Genomic DNA, 21,965 nt, shown 5'->3' on the forward strand with positions numbered 1-21,965 from the left:
ATAGGAAAGAGCAAGAGACTGGGAAGAAGACAGGACAGAGCGAGGGAGACAGGGAAGTGGACAGGTGAGAGAGACAGGGAAGAGGACAGGAGAGAGCGAGGGAGACAGGAAAGAAGACGAGAGAGAGTGAGAGACAGGAAAGAGGACAGGAGAAAGCGAGGGAGACTGGGAAGAGGACAGGAGAGAATGAGAGAGACAGGGAACAGGATAGGAGAGACTGGGAAGAGGACAGGAGAGAGCAAGGGAGACAGGGAAGAGGATAGAAGAGACAGGGAAGAGGATAGGAGAGAGCAAGAGACTGGGAAGAAGACAGGAGAGAGCGAGGGAGACAGGGAAGCGGACAGGTGAGAGAGACAGGGAAGAGGACAGGAGAGAGTGAGGGAGACAGGGAAAAGGACATGAAAGAGCAAGGGAGACAGGGAAGAAGACAGGAGAGAGCAAGAGAGACAGAGAAGAGGATAGGAGAGAGCAAGAGACTGGGAAGAAGACAGGAGAGAGCGAGGGAGACAGGGAAGCGGACAGGTGAGAGAGACAGGGAAGAGGACAGGAGAGAGCAAGGGAGACAGGGAAAAGGACATGAAAGAGCGAGGGAGACAGGGAAGAAGACAGGAGAAAGCGAGGGAGACAGGGAAAAGGACATGAAAGAGCGACGAAGACAGGGAAGAGGACGGGAGAGAGCGAGGGAGACAGGGAAGAGGACAGGAGAGAGTGAGGGAGACAGGGAAGCGGACAGGTGAGAGAGACAGGGAAGAGGACAGGAGAGAGCAAGGGAGACAGGGAAAAGGACATGAAAGAGCGAGGGAGACAGGAAAGAAGACAAGAGAGAGCGAGAGACAGGAAAGAGGACAGGAGAAAGCGAGGGAGACAGGGAAGAGGACAGGCGGGAGCAAGAGAGACAGGGAAGAGGATAGAAGAGACAGGGAAGAGGATAGGAGAGAGCAAGAGACTGGGAAGAAGACAGGAGAGAGCGAGGGAGACAGGGAAGCGGACAGGCGGGAGCAAGAGAGACAGGTAACAGGATAGGAGAGACTGGGAAGAGGACAGGAGAGAGCAAGGGAGACAGGGAAGAGGACAGGCGGGAGCAAGAGAGACAGGGAAGAGGATAGAAGAGACAGGGAAGAGGATAGGAGAGAGCAAGAGACTGGGAAGAAGACAGGAGAGAGCGAGGGAGACAGGGAAGCGGACAGGTGAGAGAGACAGGGAAGAGGACAGGAGAGAGCGAGGGAGACAGGGAAAAGGACATGAAAGAGCGAGGGAGACAGGGAAGAAGACAGGAGAGAGCGAGGGAGACAGGGAAAAGGACATGAAAGAGCGAGGGAGACAGGGAAGAAGACAGGAGAGAGGAGGGAGACAGGGAAGAGGATAAGGATTCAGAGACAAAGAAAATACATACATGTGAATAGAAAGAAAAGGGAAGGATGTACCTGCCACTGAGAAGAAAGCTGTGACTACTTACAGGGTGAGAAGCTATGACACGGAGAGCGATAAATTAAGGGCTAAAAGGAGTGTCACACAAAGTGATGTCAGAGAGCGGCATGAGAAAGAAAATAAGTGACTTAGACGAAAATAAATAGTAGGAAAGGGCAGGGTAAGAGAAACAACGAGTGAAGAAAGGAGAGGGAGGAGAGAGAGAGAGAGTGAAAGGAGCAGCGGCATATGGCCTTAGAGGCAGAGAGAAGGAAAGACCCACAGAGGCAGAGATTTGGATGAAGACGCAGGTTGGTCTGTTCAAAAGTACAGAATGTGAGAAGCCTGGGCCCACTCCAGCTTCCAAACACATTGTGTAATACGGGTTCCACTTTGGTCTTCAGCTCCCACAGGTGCCAGAGCTGTAGGGTGAAGACGGTAGAAAAGGCAACCTACTGGGGGGAGCTGTGCCCCACGCTGTAGGAGGTGTTGCCCAGGGGGTCAGATCTCGTATGATCCTAAGATGGCTGGGGAGTAGGTTGAGAATCGCAGGGAAGGGATGTTGTGTTCACTTGTTTCTCCCTCCAGGAATTCCAGATGGAAAGAAAATTAAAAGCAAAGCCCCCCACAGGGACAATGAGAGAGGAGGGACTTTGGCTGATCGGCGCCCGTGGGAACCTATGAGCCTTGGATATGGGAAAACGCCATTACGCCTGTTACGGGATCAGGCTAGCGGACCACCGAAGAAGCGTTGCTGGACCCTACAGTACTGGAGATGGAAGCCACACAAGGCTGCTACTGGAAGACGACCCATTCCATCCGGGTGAGAACTAAAGGCGGGTGAAACTTGCAATCACGGTTCATCTTCCAGAGATTATAGAATCTAGAATCTTTGCCAATCCAGATTGGAAGACCACCTAAAATGCATAGAAACCAAGAAGTGTGCATGAAGCCTTGCAATGCGTGCCAGTGGGCTTTGAGAATTCCAATCAATCGCCCATTTGGATCCTCGTTCAGAGGTAGGCCATTGAGGGTTCTCCACTGTTCACCAGACGTAGGTTGAGGCTCGTTTCAGAACGCTCAACTCTCTGCGGGCGTCCTGAATCCATCAGAAGCACGCCACAGACGGCCAAGTCCGTTTCCCACCATCCGAGTCTCATCAGTTCCTGAATAGGGCAGGTGGGCCGCAAGAACCCCCTGCACACATCTGATAACTATCTTATGGCTCGCTCAATGCAAGGAAAAGACACATTGACACATTCATGGAAAGACCCAACGCGCCAAGGCTTGGTCCCTCACATGAAGGTTCCTAATATGAAGGTCTTCTCGTTGGGTGCATATCTCAAAAGCTTCTGACTGTACCAAGGCGGGACGTCTCTGGGCACAATCGAGTTGGGGCTGCGGCTTCTGAACGTTGCACAGAAGTGTGAACGTTGGCTTAGTGGTCTACTGTCATAATGGAAACCAACAGATTATTCCAGAGGCTATGCCCCAGATACACAGGCAGATCCCTGGAATCAGACTGTCTCGAGACGAAGGCCAATCGCCATGTTGTGGGGCACTCCCTTCCACCCACACATAGCCTCAGGTTAGATTGACCCGACATTGACCCGACATTGACCCGACATTGTCCTGAACCATAGTACGGCCAACTTTCCTTTCCACTGTTCCTTTGCTCTGCAGACTACCCCGGGGTGGGGGCAAACAGGCCTTAGTGCTTGGAAACCACTGTGGTGGTGATGCGGTGCAGGCTAAATGATTTCTGAAAAAAACGACAGCAATGTGTAACCTGGGATTAATCTAAACCGCTGTATTATCTGCTTGAATTTAAGAACCGCTGGCCAGTGAACTCATCTAAAAATATTTTATTTCCATTTTTTTTTTGTCGTTTCTTTTCAGTTGTTTTCCTTTGTGTAAATGAATTACTGACCGCCTATTTTTTTTATTAAAACAGTGTAAATAATTTCTTATCATACTCGTTCTATCATGGAGGACAGATGACTTGTCCCTGATTCGATGCAGTCAGTTGCCCAAAGATGTTGGCTCCAGCTTTATTAATGGACTTGCCCCATCATTGCCTATTGCCATATTACCAAAAAACAGGAACAGAATATGGATCTGCACAGCCATCAACTGATGATGTTAATTATTGAAAACCCCAACCACCAAGTGACTGTATAAATAAAGATGGATTTGGGCGGTGTTGAAACGGTTCTCGACCGGTGTCTCTCTTCTGCAGGCTGCAAGCTTGTGGATTCGCCTGTGCAGCGCATCTACCACTTACCCAGATCCATATCGACTGCACGCGGGCGCTGCGAGTACGGGACGTTCTTGTAGACAGCGTCCAAGATCTTCTCCTTGACCTGGGTGATCGTGTCGCAGTTCAGGGCCTTCACCGGGATCTCGGGGCTGTTCTCGTTGTCGGGGTTGACGCAGTTCAAGATCTGAAAGGGAAAGAAGCGTGAGCCGAGACCTTCAGGCCAGCCTTTGGCCTCATGCGGCAACAAGATGGCCGCCTTCTTAGAAATCTGGTGGGAACGCTAAAGACATGTGGTATTTTAATATATGACCTCTTTTCAAAATACCGCCTAATTCAGATGTAGGATCACATGGGATATTTACTGCACGAGCTACAGCAAGGGGTAACATGGGTTAATTAGCCCATGCAGTAGTTTCTAGCTCACCCACGTCAGAATCATGCCTGGGAATCTCAACTCCTACGTAAAGAAATGAGAGACTGCACCGTTACCACCAGACTCACAAAGAGGCCCTTGAGCCAGAGTATCCCAACAGAACCTGCCTCCAACTCTAACACCTGCAGTCGGGTAAAATGGGCTTCAGTCAGTGTGTGGGGGTGCCAATACAAGGCAGGATATATAGGTCGAGTATAAAGGCGCTACATAGCGCCACGCCCCAAGAGCTGTTCTTCCTGGGGTTCTAGGTGAGGTTAGCTGCACAGCATGCTTACACATCAAATACTGTTCATGCACACCTGGGCATCCGTGCGGCCACAGTCTGATTGTGTGTTGTATTTCAGGGTGGCCAGACGTCCCGGTTTTTCCAGGACTGTCCCGGAATTGGAGCCTCTGTCCCGAGAGATTTTTGTACTGAAAAAACCCATCCCAGTTTCAGGAAATATAGGGTGACCATTTAAAACTTTACAATCTACAAACTATTTAACATAACATTTATAAATCAATCATTTTAATAGTTCTGAACCACATCTGTGGAATCCTGTGAGGGGTTCGCACCCCCAACCTTTCAGGTAACAGCCCTATGCATTAACTGATCGTGCCGCGGGAGACCAGCTGAGAAACAGATAGACATCAAGCCATATCAAAGCAAAGGCAACTTCATTTTTTCATGCTTGCCTCTACAGGTAAAACTGCACAGTTTACATCATGCACAGGGATGGCATTGGAAAGTATTTATTATTTACTCTGTGATTCCACCAGCAGCATGATTGTTTTAGTCCTACTTCTATGTTTGCAGCCGTCCCGGGTATTTATTTTGAATATCTGCTCACTGTAGTATTTGCAATCGATGTCTAGCAGGTGTACCTCACTCGTATCCACCATGAAGAAGACAATGGGCCTCATAAGTGTGCCGGTCTGGAAACAACAGTGCCGGTAAACTTACCGGCATCGTTGTTTCTGGACCGGCACACTACGGGTGTGCCTGCCGGTGCCGCTGTGCCCGACAGGTCTTACCCTGCCGGGCAAAGCGGTCACGGTAGGCAAAGCCGTCACGGAAGCACCGGCACTGTTAACAACGGTGCCAGTGCTTCTGAGGTCCCCATTCCCATACATCCCATAGCGCTATATAAAACACAGAAATATATGTATCTACTCTTTCATCCTTCGTGTTACCAGGATCCTGGCCCTTGCCGGCCCATTCATTCAGCACCCCACCCTCCTGAAGTCTGCACAGAGCCGGACACTTGGCTCCAAGACAAACGTGTTGCCCCTGAGCTATCCTCTCTAATTGCTTTTCTTTCTAGTGTATCCCATCCCTCTAATTCCAGGTGCCTTCCTTTGCTCTCCACCTGTAGGGCCATAGTTTATAGTTCCGTGTAGCATCGTCTTCTCCTCCTTCTATACTTCCATGAACTAGTCCCGGTATTTGCTCCACTCTACCCATGAAAATCTCCACCTTTCTGCCTGGAACTTCAGTTCATCTCCTTCTCCCTGAGCTCTCCAGGCCTGAAAGGAATTGAGGACTGATGGGTGATAGGATAGTAAAAAATGCGGAGGCAATGTCCTGGGGATGTTTTGGGGACACCCACCTGTGCACCATAGTTACCCACATACCCCCTTCTAGTATTATGGGTATGGCTCTGGCGTGGTTTGGCACCCTTGAGACTCACCAGTGTTTTGTACTCAATCTGTTGGCGTATCAGCTTGTCCTCGCTGAGGGAGTACCGCGCCTCCCCGGTGATGGCATCAATGGGACCTTTCTCCATCTGCTGCTTGATGGCACAGTAGAGCATGAAGAGAGGCTCTCCTGCACACTCCTGCAAGGAACACAAAAAAAGAGTGCAGTGAAATACAAGACGGACTCAGCCCGCATGATAAAGACTCTAGGTTCCATCCCAGTAAGATCTGGCAGATACATCTGCTGGCCATCACAGACTTAGACCCAAAGGCAACCATAGCACCAAACTAACAAACAAGAATCTGTTCAAGATGCGACTCAATCGAGCCAGTCTCGCCCACGCATGCAAGCACACTGGTGCGCAACGTTTAAGCTGAGAAGGCTCAAGAGATCGAACTCCATGGGGTCGCTACCCAACGCATCCACAGACACTGAACATCAACACCACCACCATTAGACCAAAGACCACAGAGCAAGCACAAAACACCAGCTCAGCTGTCAGAAAGACGGCAAAACTCCCACCGCCCAACAATCATTCATGAAATGGAACCAAGACCAGCAACGCTACAGGAATTCTGCCTCCAGCCCAACGGCAGACTGTCACACCACTAGGGTGGCCAGGGGTTTGAACGCCAAGCAACACTCCTCAAGAGCATGGCCAACTAACTCTCCTTCCCCCCAACTAACCTACACAGCTTCAATCTCTGCCACGCCACATACATAAATCCCCAAGTACGCATCAATGTTACACCGGAAAGCAACACCACCGCCACCACCAGATTAACCACTGTGTAACCACTTAGAGTCAAGGCATGGCCAGCAACACCTTTAGTAACATCACATAGTCCCCGGCCAGTGGCATCCACGGTGCCACAGCGCTGGCAGCTTATAGATGCTGGGTTCTTTGCTGCAGGTAAAACATGTTTAACCATCACAAACTCCATAGAATCATCCCGGCGCGCAAGACTCGGATACTTCTCGCCTGCACCAACCAAACCCCGCAGATTTAGCACTAATCATCCCTCAACCCTCCAACCTTCTTCCTGGAACCATCCACCAAAAGATGTCAACATGGCCAAAGTGTGGCGTGCAAGACCAATTGCCATGGCCTCATGTTACACATAGACCAAGGAATGCCAGTGCACGTGGGCACTGAGCGGAAGGGCACCCTGAAATCGAGCAAAATCTAGCAACGCAGACACTCCCATCGATGGCAACACATCTTTAGCTAAGTTATTCATGGATGTTTTTAAGTCCAGAAAATAAGACACCATTTTAAAAAGAAAATGGGAACTAAAGTCCTAGACATTTTCGTAGACTGCACAGCGGTCCACATATTTCATCCGCTTGTGAACCTTCAGAAGTGTTCTTAATCATCTCTATGGTATTTTACATTTCCTTCGACATCTTCTGGAGACCCTCGCGTCACTTCCTGCGGCCCTATTTAGGATTTAACGATGCCAACTACGACTAGGTCTTCCAGTTTCTAACTGTTTGTGCCTAACAATTCACCCCCATTACTTACAATTCTAAGCATGGATGTATTTAAGCTTCCCCAAAAATGGAATGCCTTCCACATTTTCCAGAGGATCATTGTATTAGTACCTTCCCATAGAATTAACTTGCGCACGTCAAATACAAGTCACCATACGCAGAATGACTGCCCATACTAGAATTATTTGGGACTTCAGACTATTGAAAGATCTTAATGAGGGCCCTAGGGTTTCTCATATCATGAATTGGCTTGTTCTCCTGTCACAGACACTTCACGTCTGCCACCACCCCCCCATGACTGCAGCTAGGGTGGGCTGCAGTGTAGAAGGGCAAGAAGGTGGTGGTCGGAGACATGCTCTATTGAATTTGAAAGGACGGTAAGCAACCCTTGAAACTGTTCCTCAATGGTGTAGATTCATGGTCTTAGGTGGGCATGAAGTGCACGGCTGTGGCATAGAGTGGTGGGCATGTAAATGCCACTCAGTGTTTGGCATCCTTTCTCCAAAATCCCCCCTTTCCTCCCACAGGGGGGTACCCCACTCTCCTTAGGGTGAGCATTTACCTTCAGGAACTTGTGTAGAAGGAAGGCAAACCAGTTGGTAAGCATCTTTTCAGCGACAGATTCTGTTCTGTGGATAGAAAAAGCACCAATGCCGGGTTAATCTCTAATCCTGCGCATCATAAACAAATCCAGAGAGTGAATTTGAAGGTCTTGAAGAGATACAAAGTAAGGGGAGAGAGGAATTCGATGGGGCAATCCAGAAGCCTTCCCACTGAGCAGCCAGGCAGGTTGCCGAGGCCACAGCATCACCAACAATGTCAAGCAGCTGATATATTCTGCAAAAGACTATCCTGAACAGAGGTCTATTCTGTAAAAGACCCATTTATGGAAAAATGTATTCCTTCACTGATCAGAAAAAATATCCATTTATTCTTGAGCATCACTTCATGCCTAGAGATTTTCTTCAAAAAATAACGCCCTAGAAAGAGATTTATCCTGGAACAGAGCTCACAAACGGATTAATTCCAGAAAAATGCTCATAAAGAGAGATTCATTCTTGAACAGAGATCCTAGAGAACAGATTCATTCCAGAAAAGAAATTGAAAAAGAAGAGGGAACTGGGTCCCTTCTTCACTTGGTAGGCAGCGCCAGTACAAAAATAGTCAACACAGAGTAAATATCTACTTCAATGTTTCCAAGTTACTCTGTGTTGACTATTTTTATACAGGCGCTGCCTACCAAGTGAAGAAGGGACCCAGTTCCCTCTACCTTTTCTATTTCATAGCACGGAACGAGGGGTGGTCTCCGCTACTTCACTAGGCAGTCGACAGCATCTACTGGCGTGGGACCACAAACAAGTTGATATACCAAGACCCCCATGTTGTGAACACTCATTCCAGAACAGTGCTCACAGAAAAGAGATTTAATCTGGAACAGAGCTTGCAGAAAACATTCATTCCATTACAGTGCTCACAGAAGAGAAATGTATTCTGGAATAGAGATCATAGAGAACAGATTAATTCCACAACAGGGCTCACAGAAGAGAGATTTATTCTGCAACAGAGCTCACAGAGAACAGATTCATTCCACAACAATGCTCATAAAGAGAGATTCATTCTGGAACAGAGATCCTAGAGAACAGATTCATTCCAGAACAGTGCTCACAGAAAAGAGATGTATTCTGGAACAGTGCTTGCAGACAACATTTTCATTCCATTACAGTGATCACAGAAGAGAAATGTGTTCTGGAACATAGATCATAGAGAACAGATTCATTCCAGAACAGGGCTCACAGAAGAGAGAATTATTCTGGAATAGAGCTCCACTCCAAAAGATAGATGTATTCTAACAGATAACTCCCTGAAGACAACAACATTCCCTGGATGGAGATTTATTCTAGAACAGAATGCCTTCAAAATGTTTGTTTTGTAAACAAACTCTCATTAGACAGACATTTTATTGAAAAAGAACACATGAAAGAATTGGCTGTTCTGGGTGAGAATGTATTTAAGATGTTAAAAATGTATTGATGATAATTCTTCTGGGATCAGAAATTCCAGAATAAAGTAATTCTTCATCACCATTTTCATTTGAAAAAGTATTAATTGTTTAACAGTATTTAGCGACAAATGCATTCTGGATCGTAAAGGACACCTTCTCTGCCCATGCCTCAAGACCCTGGAACATCCTCCCCATCAGCATCCGACTTGCCCCCTCGCTTCTACAGCTCAGGAAGGTTTTCAAGACCCTCCTCCCTAAAACCCATGTCTACAAATCCCCATTCCACCCTACATGGACCTAGGTGTGCTGATCCCCACTGTTTCCTCCCCTGGTTACTGCTAGGTCCATTGCTGACTATGGCCCCCACCTCCTGTTGTTAGACCCCACTCCCTTGATTCTGTGCTGCCTAATCTTTCTCTTCTCCACATGTTTATAAAGCGTTCCGTTGCTTCCCGATGCTAGGTCTACCCTCAATAAATGCCCAAATAACACTAAATAAATCCTTGAAATGGGGGGCTGTTCTGGAACAAACCTATAGAAAGGTATGTATTCTGGAAAACAATAGAAACCTACCAAGCCAGCCCATTTCAGAAATGAAATATCTTGCCATTAGCTCAGAAAGGTCAATTAAGGGGAACATTGTATGTTATGCTTTATTAAACTGGATTACAAGACTCAGATTTGAGAGGGATTCTGTTTTTTCAGGCAGTGTTTTCAAAAGATGACGAGCATAATTGAAATGTCAATAGGGTTTTCAAGCTGTGAGTGCCGGGCCCTCGACTGAATCCACCTGGCAAGTGTCAACGGGAAAGGACGGTCTCAGCCCTTCTCAGGAATCAGTTGCAAGAAGTAAGGAACTGAGACTCTTGAGCTGGAGAAGTCAGAATCAGGAGACACATTTGGAATATTAAGGGAGCAAACCAGACCCTGCACTCCCTGAAGGCTTTCTTCACAAATTCAGGCTGAGAATAAAAGACTGTAGACTTCATGAGTGAGCTCAGAAGATGCCCTGGCAGTGGCCGGTAGGTCTGTTGCACAACTTGAACTTCTGAATGACCCAAGGACTGCGATTGAGTAAGTCATATGCGGTTTCGCTCGAGGGCATGGAAATGTCTCCTCTCTGGATTACTCCTCTCAAGTGCTGGCATTATTTCCCTAAACTTTTTGAATACACCATAAGCAAATATAGAATCCAGATGTTTCCTGCACCAGAATAAATCCTTCATCAGGGATTACTCCTCGAGAATAAATTCTCTTTATGGATTCCTGCTCTAGAATAAATCCTTCAGGGATTACCCCTCCAGAATAAATTCTCCTTTATGGATCCCTGCTCTACAATAAATCCTTCCGGGGTTACTACTGTAGAATACATTCTTCTTCCTGGATCCCTGCTCTAGAATTAATCCTTCTTCAGGAATTACTCCTCCAGAACAAATTCTTCTTCTCAGATCCCTGCTCTAGAATAAATCCTTCAGGGATTACTCCACCAGAATAAATTCTTCTTCATGGATCCCTGTTCTAGATTAAATCCTTCACGGTTTACTCTTCCAGAATAAATTCTTCTTCCTGGATCCCTGCTCAAGAATAAATCCTTCAGGGATTACTCCTCTAGAATAAGTAATTCTTCATGGTTTCCTGCTCTGTAATAAATCCTTTAGGTATTACTCCTTCAGAATAAGTACACCTAGTGTTCATGGATATCTTCTCAAGGATGAACTGTTCTTCAGGGAGTTCTGCTGTAGAACACATCTCTCAGGGATTACTCTGCCAGAATACACACTTAATTGCTTCCTGACACAGAAAACACCCTTCTGTGTGGATTATTCATCCAGAGTGAACCCTTCTCCAGAATAAATCCTCCATGAAATCCTGCTCCACAACAAATCCTTATTCGTGGATTCCTGCTCCAGAGTACATCCTTCTTCTTGAATTATTAGTTCAGAGAAAATCCTTCTATAGTTATTCCTGCCCCAAAATGAAACCTTCATGGATTTCTGCTCCAAAAAAAAAATCTTGCCCAAAGCTCTGTCACACAGGAACAAGTCCTTCTCCCAAATAACATTTTAGGCATTTTCAAGGATTTGATTACAGACAACATTTTTCCTTTGAAAATACTTTTTTAAATTACATTATCCTAATAGTGTAAGATTTGAGATCAAATTTCCTCTCAGGGAATTCTCTTTCATTTCAGAAAACATCTCTCTTCAGGGATTGCTTGATAATACCAATAGACAGCGGTTCCTCCTGAACTAAGTCTTTTTTTCATGACATTTTCAAGGTGCAGCTTAAGATGTGGATGACTGCCATAACATGTCTTAGGGAGAGGCGTTGGAGCATCTCTGATCTTCCCCATTGGCTCCTTGGTCTCTGACATTTCCAATCTCTGTAGAAGTCTGGCACAGTTGCAGCCACAGGCTCTCCACACTATGCCGGATGGGGCCATGCACAGGCAACACTTGACGAGGTAGAGGGAGGAGGCTGAGGTCTGGACCTGCTTGTGCGGACTTCTTCCCTGCAATATAGGCCTAAAATGGCTTAGTGAACGTTTGGGACCAGAAAAGCGGCGGATTAAAATAAAACAGAGGGAAACAACATAAAAAGCGCATTGACAGCACATCCCCAGACACCCCCTCGCTCCCACTCACGGATCAGGCCTGGTGGTGTTCTCACACCCCGCACGTGGTGCAAATTATAACCCGGCACGGCGGAAAATGACAGGGGTGGGCACTAAGTTGGCGGGAACCAGCGACAGCAGAGTGACAGCAGCAGTGCAAATTGTAGCTTTGCCACCCCCTGGCGTCTCCACCCCCTCCCCGCTCCAGCAAGGCACCCTTATAGACATTGTGCCACGCATACTCTCCAATTCAAAGCCTGTTACTTCTAATGATAGCGTACAATGCCGGCATTTAGAAAAAATACTACATTGATGCATTATGCGCCCTGAGGCCCTCAGTGTGTTGGCGCATTATCTGCAAGTATAGTAAAGCATTATAATATCTCGGCAGGATGCATTCCTTTTGCTTTTAAAGGCTCGCCCTAAGAATTCTATTTTTTACGGTTGGCGAGACAGGTAAACGTTATCCTTCCTCCACTTCGACAGCCGCCTCAATTCAGCAAAGCAGGCCGCAGCGGGTTGAAACCGGATGATCTGGGAGGTTGCTTCCAGCCGGTTCAAAATAAGCGACCCTTACTTGAATTGTAGAAGCCCTCATCCACCCACTCCCCAACCTTGTTCCCACTGCCACCCTTGCTGGCAGTGCAAGCAAAGAGGCAATGGGAAGGGCAGGTGGAGTGTACTTCAGAGAAGAGAAGGGAACCGACTCACCCATTCCCCAGTAAGGACGAGGGTTGGCGGGAAGGGAGAGCTCAATCCATACACACAGCAGTGGAGCACACCAGGGACAACCAATCAGAGGAGAAGAAGGACAACGGGAGGGGTTCAGCACAGCAATGACACGCCCCCATAGACACAGCAAAGGAGTGTACCGGGGACAACCAATCAGAGGGGAGGAAGGACAATGGGAGGGGTGTAGCACAGCAATGACATGGCCCCATTCACACAGGAGAGGAGCGCACCGGGGACAACCAATCAGAGGGGAGGAAGGACAATGGGAAGGGTGTAGCACAGCAATGACATGGCCCCATACACACAGGAGAGGAGCGCACCGGGGACAACCAATCAGAGGGGAGGAAGGACAATGGGAGGGGTGTAGCACAGCAATGACATGGCCCCATATACACAGGAGAGGAGCGCACCGGGGACAACCAATCAGAGGAGAGGAAGGACAATGGGAGGGGTGTAGCACAGTAATGACATGGCCCCATATACACAGGAGAGGAGCGCACCGGGGACAACCAATCAGAGGGGAGGAAGGACAATGGGAGGGGTCCAGCGCAGCAATGGCACGCCCCCATACACACAGCAGAGGAGCGCACTGGACACAACCAATTAGAGGGGAGGAAGGACAATGGGAGGGGTCTAGCACAGCAATGACATGGCCCCATACACACAGGAGAGGAGCGCACCAGGGACAACCAATCAGAGGAGAAGAAGGACAACGGGAGGGGTTCAGCACAGCAATGACACGCCCCCATAGACACAGCAGATGAGTGCACCGGGGACAACCAATCAGAGGGAAGTCAGGACAATGGGAGGGGTCCAGCGCAGCAATGGCACGCCCCCATAGACACAGCAGAGGGGCAACCGGGGACAACCAATTAGTGGGAAGGCAGGACAGTGGGAGGGGTCAACACACCTATGAGGTGGATGTTTTTTCTTCTTTCACACACAGCCAAGGGAGGCCCTGCAAAGGGAGCGGGTTTACACCTATTCATACTGCGACGGTGAAGACGGTGAAGCAAACCTGGAAACCTGGGGAGGAAGGGCGGATCAGGACAACGGAAGAACCACAATGCTGTAATTAGCGGCCGGGAGTATTTTCTCCAGTAAAGCCGCCTCCTATGTGAAAAGCACCCGTCTGGTTGTCTGATTTATCCTACTTGTTCACTTACACTCCTGGATCAATGGTGCACAGGCGTAGCTCAGCCCTTCACGCTTCCCAAGTCATTCATTGAGTAACATTAAGTTGGACAATAAGAACTACTTTTATGATAGGGCTTAGAAGTCGCAGGAACCTGGTATGAAGCGCTTTATAACACAATATTAGATTATAAATGAAGAGAACTCCAGTTCTACCGTACTTGGCCTCTGCCCGCGTTGTCACCACAGTATGTGCGTGCGTACATGTATATGTGTGTGCACGTCAGTCAGTACACGTGGGGGAAGCTTGCGTTACTGCTGCCTTGTTGTTGAACGTGCATGCGAAGGAAGCTTGCTCTGTTGCTGCCCATAATGTGGCCCCTTCATGATGGGAAAGAAGCTTGCCCCGGTGAAGCCTGCACTAGCATTCAGTATGCGTAATGTTACGTTATTTATAAAGCGCACATAGGCCGAGGCATCTTGGCGCTATGAGGAGTACAACAGAATTTAAAGGGCCAATATCATGATATTTAGATCAAGTAGGTCTTTAAAGCGCGCCGTAAAGCAAAGTGGTTACTAGTGGCACGGAGAGTGAACGGCGTGGAATTCCATAATTTGGCTGCTGCCACTGAGAAGGATCGGCCGCCTACCCGCTCAAGCCATCATCAAACAAGTACAAAAAAATACCACTAGCCACAAAACGTTTTCGTAAAAATCAAACCTTACCCTGGCAGCCGGCTGCTCATATCCCATTAAGTCAGAACAAAATGTTCCCACTTGCTGTGTTTTTTTACTCTCTTTTTTTTTTGCATTAACGAATAATAAGCCAAGGAGCCGAAGGAAGGATCTACAGCTTCGAAAATTGGCTTTTATTTTTAGCTTTCCTTTGTGGAGGAAAATAACACAGTAATTTCATGAAAAGGTCTGCAACGCCTTTCTGTCGTTTCTCGATAAATATGGAAAAAGTGCCCGTGATTGGTGCCGCGCAACCAAAATCCTATTGACTGAGTGAGTCACCCCACAGCACAATATACTGTGTAAGGGAATGTTACCAGTGTCTATACAGGACCGAAGGTGGGGTCTTCACTCCACATCACAAGTTAACGGATAAAGGATGTTACCAATATTTAGATAGGACACAACACCCCAGCGGAGTCCACACTAAACAGTTATGGGGCTTCTGGGTCGATTTGGGGGGTCATAGGGTGGGCGAGGATGGCTATTAACGTTCAATTTATAGCTCAGAATACTTTCCCTTTAAAAGACTGCAGCAAGGTTTATGTTGCCACATTGTACTTTGAATGCAGACCACGCCCAGATTGTGTGCGCGGGAGATCCCAGAGGATGCATATATTTACTTTTGTACCCTAGAGGGCGGTATTTGTTTGGTTTTTGATATGGCTCATCATTAAAAATCACACTGCATAAACCTTTTCAGTGACCTTCAAGGGGTTTGTGACCTTCATTTTTTGTATATGGAGTACTGAGGCCACCTTCTGGTGGTTATTATGAATGCAGGCAGCCGGTGTTGTTTTCTATGGTATTAGCATACTTGATCGAAAAACATTTGACCTTTTCAATTTGACAGATTTTTTAAAATCGTTTTTTCGGTCAAATAAAATAAAACAAATACATGGGGAGGGGTAAAGGAATAGGTTAAGGCGGGGTAAGCGGAGGAAGTGGTGCGGAGGGTCTTCCTCTGCATTTCCGACCAAAAAAACGACCAGATAAAATGAAGTCAAATTGAAAAAGGTCAAATATTTTCGATCAAGTAGACATAAACCGTGTTCTACAAGATCAAGGAACTTGATTTATGTCCATACACAAGTCAAATATTTTGAACATCTCTTGATGGAATTAAACTTCTTATACAAAAGGCACTAAACGATGGCAAACATGACATGCCACAAACATGTGGTTAACGTTTGTTAATCGTTTTTGTGCTCGCAAGTCACAAACCATCTTGAAGGGGAGCGGGTGCAAGTGGTCAACATATTGTTAAAATTCTTCCCCCACACTCGGTAGCTGTCTTAAAAACCCCAAGACATTCAATGCCGATTTGGGCATTTTTAGAATGTTGACTATTTATGGGGTTAAACCTTGAATTCATTAAACATGGCAAACCACCGAAAACCTGGTACATGTCTGCAGACAATATAACAGCACAACACATACAACAAAAAATGTTGCAGACTGTGCGGATGGGAATAAGATTTAACAAGTTATACATGTTTTCTACTGGATCCAGTTACTAGCATGAGTTTTTATGACTTTCGAGAACAAAAAATGAACAGTGGAATTGCTCATTGGTACACAATGGTTTAAGTGAATCTTTTTCACGGAACAGTAAATATTTCTTGTTTGTGTGGGACTAGTCAAACGCCGAACAGTCCATATGATGTAGCGGGAAGCCATAGAGTCCATTTGTAATTGGTCAGATTGAATGCCTCTGTTTTACTATTTCAGCTTAAGTGCTAAGGGCGAGTATGTTTGCCCTGAATTCCCATAAGGCAATATTGTAGGCTCCGCCCCCACTCCAGCAGCTAAGCTGTGGCAAAAGGTCGCAGTTGTCAAGATATAAAAAGTGTTTGCAGTGGTTTGACTAAAAAAGTAAAATAACTATCTTTTTGTATAAACCTTGAGCACTGAGTAAAGTGCCTGTTGTCAGGTGTGCGAACACGCGCATGCGCGCATAAAATGCGCCGGCTTCTCTGCCCCTGGGAGTGCGGCAGAGCTTATCCCACACCGAGGAAAATTCATCTGGAACAACAGAGCATGTAATTAAATTGGAAGAACCTGGGCTGGCGTTTCAGAAAGATTAGCATGAATTTCCTGCCTTTATATGCCCTGTTTTCACCCCGGAGCTAGGACTGATCTTTAACTCGGCACCCTTTATTTACAATTCGGAATATAGAAACATTTCAATGCCTTGGAGGTCTGAGTTAAAGGGCTTCAGACTCACATTTATATACCCGCCTGAATATATATATATATATATATATATATATATATATATATACACACACACACACACACACACACACACACACACACACACACACACACACACACACACACACACACACACACACACACACACACACACACACACACACACACACACACACACACACACACACACACACACACACACACACACACACCACCCCCCCCCCCCCCCCCCCCCCTTATTTGTATATACATCATGAGCTTGTATTTTCGAAATGATTTAATTCCTAAATGCAGTTTCTCCAGACAACAAACATGAGGTGCATGATAAATGATGTGCTCGCCAACTCAAATTATTCCGAACATCATGCAACCAGAAACCGCGAGGTGCGATGGCAGGCGCCTACTAGACTGTTTCCCACTGCCCACATTGCATGGTGATGCTTGCGCTTGCGCTTTTTCCATGGATTTAGCTTTCTGCAATCCACAGGAATGATCTGAGGTGCCGGTGCACGGCACCAGCAGGGTCCGGCTGGGGCATAAAATTGTCTCGGGCACCAATGAAAAAGTAGCCCACAGTTGCAAATGACAATTCATTCCTTTTGTGTCAGACTATTTGAGTAGTACTCAAGGGGGAGGCTTTTGATAAAATGTATTGCAAATTGTGCATTTGAAAGAATATGTATTCAGTAAAACTGGTCAAAACTACTAGCTGCAGCATGGTGAAGCAACTTATCAAACTGGCCCACATGCCCCCAAAAAGAGGCCCACTTTCACCCAAATAAATGGCCCACACTAGCATTTTGCATTTTTTGGTACAGGCATTGCCCTGTAAGCCTGTCTGAGCCTGGGCACCAGGCCAAAAACTCGCGGTGCGATCACAGAAATGTATGCATGAATAGACGTCCTGAAGATGAATTTGATCATGCGAAACATGTCCGGATTTGTTTGTGTTTCGGGCAGTAAGATCACCTGCAGGGAGACCAATTGTTCTTTCTGGTTTTTCTGCAATAGCAATAGCACCGAACTAGGACACTCTGCCATGTGTGCTAAACCTATATGGGTGCCTACGTTTCCCAGGTTTGCCTGCTTTGTATTAGCGCTGTCCTCTCAGTCTTCCTTAAAAAGCCTCACTATTTATAAATAAATCAGTATTACAAGATGCATAATCTTTGCTGTAACAATTTGTATTCTCAAATGTCGTAATGCTTCCTGAAGTTTCCCTACATTATGCTATTTGTAAACTCAGCATATTGCCATTATATGTTCTGATCTGCTGGTCTCTTGAGGGCAAGATTAGCATAATTGAAGATTAGACACTTGTCATATGGTCCCCCGCTGTCACACCCCTGAAACCCACACTTGGAGACCCCACGCACCTGCGCAGCAGCAGCTTGGGGTGGTTCTTGTTCTCCAGGTTCTTCTCGATCAGGTCAGAGAGCAGCTGCTTCAGGACGTCTGTGGCGTACTCCAGCTTGCCCTGCAGCGCGGTCATGATGAGCGAGGCCACGTTGCCGCGGTCGCGCATGGAGAAGCCCCGCTGCATCTCGAGCGTGCGGATGAATGTGAGCAGAAACACCTTGTTGTTAATGAGCTGCGCGAAGAGCTTCAGCGCTTTCTCCACGTTCTGCTGCCCGTTGCCCTGGACCTGTGTAGGGGTAAAAAGTAAGCAAGAAACTGGTTTTACTGGGTGGCTTCATACTCAAATTGGGATCCAGCAGTGGTAATCTACAAACTCTTATGGAATATGTTAGGGGTCTGAAACCTGTGTCTCTCCATTCTTTTGGACTATGGGCCTCATTACGACCCAGGTGTTAAGGGTTAACGCCGTTGTTAACCCTTAACGCCTATTCTGATTTTAACGGCTGCTCTTAGCAGCCGTTAAAATACATGGCGCTAACCTGCCATGATGCTAATTACGCCACCGTAATTTACGGTGGGGTAATTAGCGCCTTCCCCACTCCCATTATGCCCTATGGGGCAAAAATGGGAATGGGGAAGGGAAAACGGGAAATGGGGATTTACCGCCCCACTCACCTTGGAATGGGACGGCAAATCCGCCATCCACCATGGTGTAAACGTAGTTTACACCATGGTGGTAAAGTTGGCGCAATTAGCGCCTGGGTCGTAATGACCCCCTATGTCTCCCATGATTCCTCACCATTGACTGTGCAGGCTAGGGTGCGTGGGAATTGTAGTCCAAACCATCTTGAGAGGCTGCAGACCTCTGGACTATGTGGTACATGATGCTGGGTCCCTTGGGATATTTAATTCTGCAGAGCAGGCATACCATAGCGAAATCAAGGAAGGAAGTAACTTCCTGTCTGTTACCCTCCCCTTCGGGCACCAAACGAGAACATAATTTGGAGTCACATCTGCCGAATGGTGTGACATGTGACTGAATCTAACCCAGACGATCCCGGATGTTGGGAAGCCTTTGCCCTCTCTATGAAATTACTGCGAACTTAGAGTGCCAAGTCAGATTGAATACCTCACCGACTCCTGGTTGTCTTTGCATTCTGCTACTTTGGCCCTGTGCTTAGATTGGCCGTGGAATAACGACAGTTAGAGTAGGAAATGGACACAACTCAATGGGGGAACTCCCTCCCCAACCCCCCATTGTGCAGGGGAGGGGCTAGCAGTTGGGGAGGCGGATTGTCAATGTTGTGGGTGGGCTGAAGGGATGGCGGTAGGTGTCGAATAATGTGCCTGGCCTGAATATAGGATTCTGGCTGCTTTGCATAAAAACAAAGTGCATTTTGGGAACATAAGAATGACCACCAAGTTATCAAACATGTCTGTGATATTAATTAAAACGTGCATTCCTCCTGAACATGCAATGCAGATTCGGTATGGTGCTCATTTCATATGTCACAATACTCACCATGAAAGTAAAATGTGTGCAAAGTACAAGACATATATACAGCATTGGACAATTTCAAAGTTTGAGTTTAGGCTGTCCTAGTGAGCAAAGGGCTGCTTTCACATGCTGCTTATAAAAGCTTGCATATGGATCAGAAGACTCGCGGCAGAGCTTCCTCAACTTGAGGGGGTGGTTTGGCCATTTTGCCTCAGGTCTCCACAGAACGGCGCTCCGGCAAGACAGTGTTTGCCAGAGCTGAGCCCCGTCTTATTCTGGCCCAAAGCCTTACCTGACGACAGCTACCAAAAGGGAAAAATAAAGGTCACACTCACCTGGCATGGAACAATTGGGCATCTAGGAAGAGCTTTAGGTGGTGGAAATACACCTTTAAATGGTATAGAACCAAGTATATGCCCAAGGAACCCGATTTTAGCTGCAGCTTCTAGAGCCGAAGAATGCGGTTTCCATCCGGCTGTGACCACGGAGGCACATGTGTCGGTGCGATGGAGCAACAACGGCTTTGAGTTCCGAGCAGAGGGTATATCATAAAATGGAACACTGCCCCCGGTGGTAGAAAAATGACTTGCACATGTTCCTGCAGGAGAGCCACGCTGCCAGGCAGCCTCAGACCTGTTCAGCAATTCAAATGCAACCCTTGGTGGCCCGCTCTCTGTAGCATCTAAAGCACTCAGACACACTTGAGACATGAATACTGCATGGGGCGTGGGAAGCGCTGCCATATCGGAGTTCAGAAATCAGACGGAAAGGCGCTTCTCCTGGACACAAACAACTCCTCCTTTCTATGTCGCATGACGAACCCCACCTCTGCGATTGTCCTCACTTTTCATCCATCTCTTCACCTCTCTTCAGTCTGACCATCTTTTTATTCATCTCTCATTATCATTTCTCTTTTTCGTCTAGTTCTCTCTCTTTCTCCAATACCTTCTCTCGCGCACTCTTATGCCTAGTTCTCCTTTGCTCACCCAACGCTCTTACTGACCTCGTTTCTGTGTTCATCCCTATATTCCAGACCGGTCTCCCTCTATGTCTTTCTAATCCCCATCTCTCTTTAATGCCCAAGCTTTTCCAACCCCCCTTCCTCTCATCTGCCTCTTTGCTGCTGTACCTCAACCTCCCTCGAGTTCCCTTTACTCCACCAACCTCACTTGCAACCCCTAGTCTCCACTCCGATTGTATGTCTTGCTCCTCCTTCTGTGCTTTTCCTTCTCCTGGTCGGTGTCCTCCGGCCTTGGCAATTCTTAGTCGGGTTTATTTACATTTCCCGTATGATTAACCTTACAAAGGAACCGGGCAGAGGATGCCGATAGAAGGACAGAGTTTGGAAGAGTGGATGCTGGAAGAGAGTCAAGTGTGATCACAAGACTTACATCAAATAAGATACAGCTTGATCGAGGAGTACGATAGCAGTATGATACAGCTGAGCCTAGTAGGGAAGATAGCTCAGGGCCAACATGCTTGCCCTGGAAGCAAGACAATGCCAAGCAGCAAATGCTTGAAACCCAGTTCTGCACTTAGATGCTGGACTCGGCATGAAGCGCGACATAAGAACCCAATTTAATCGCTTTCTTACTAGGTGCTTGGTGGGTTGAAATCCAACTGAATAGCACTAACATAGCCAAAGCCCTCATCGACTAGGGACCTTAAATATTTTTTATAATACTGGGTGTTCTCGGGGCATCATCATAACTGAGCTGAGCAATGGACTGTGTCCCTCCAAGGTGAACCCAAAAAACAGGCCAAACAGTTTGGTTTACCTCCAGCTCTCTTAGCACCGGATGGTCCTCGATTCCGGGGAAGAGCACCCTCATGGCGTACGTCCGGTAATCCAGAAACGGAATCCCTGACCGGTCGAGGTCGCTGGTGAGTTCATTGATGTCCGTCTGGAGCTCGGCAAAAGCTAAAGAGAGCAACACAGAAAAACAGAATTGAGAAGTAACACTAATTAGGTTGAAGAACACGCTGGTGAGAAAAGCATGCTAGGAAAAAGTGTGAATAGTGCATGGATACGTCTCTTTATATTTGGCTACAATAAACCTTTCTACAATGTTAACAGAGAAAGTAAACTTCAGCGTGATTGAACTATAAAATCTGCAGCCTGCTGCACCCAAACTGCTCCACAAATCCAATTCTGACATGGAGTCACCACCGGAGAAGTTGAATCGTGTTTCCTCATAATTCCCATGTACAGTCTGGTGCAGTGCCCAAGTGGTGCAAGGCTGCACTTACCAGAAGAACGGGCATAGAGAGAGAATCTCAGGGTTTGGGACAGGGGGGCATGCATTCACACCCATTGTGCTCCGTCATACAATGTGATGGGTTGGGGGCCCCTGACAGAGACATGAACAGGGAGGCATGAGCGAGGGATAGAGGAACTG

General features: G+C 47.1%; 1 protein-coding gene across 1 annotated transcript in view; it reads right to left on the reverse strand.

The window, feature by feature from the left end:
* The window catches only part of PLXNA2 (plexin A2), a 568,789-nt gene that overhangs the window by 43,060 nt on the left and 503,764 nt on the right, over window positions 1–21,965 (reverse strand). Inside the window, exons 21-25 of the mRNA XM_069633272.1 lie at window positions 21,345–21,487; window positions 18,086–18,354; window positions 7,838–7,904; window positions 5,774–5,920; window positions 3,692–3,851 (exon numbers count right to left, since the gene is read on the reverse strand). Coding sequence (XP_069489373.1) covers window positions 3,692–3,851; window positions 5,774–5,920; window positions 7,838–7,904; window positions 18,086–18,354; window positions 21,345–21,487 — 786 coding nt within the window. The remainder of the gene's footprint in view (window positions 1–3,691; window positions 3,852–5,773; window positions 5,921–7,837; window positions 7,905–18,085; window positions 18,355–21,344; window positions 21,488–21,965) is intronic.

Source organism: Ambystoma mexicanum, chromosome 13, assembly GCF_040938575.1.
Source record: "Ambystoma mexicanum isolate Mex_15411 chromosome 13, UKY_AmexF1_1, whole genome shotgun sequence".
Classification (NCBI taxonomy): domain Eukaryota; kingdom Metazoa; phylum Chordata; class Amphibia; order Caudata; family Ambystomatidae; genus Ambystoma; species Ambystoma mexicanum.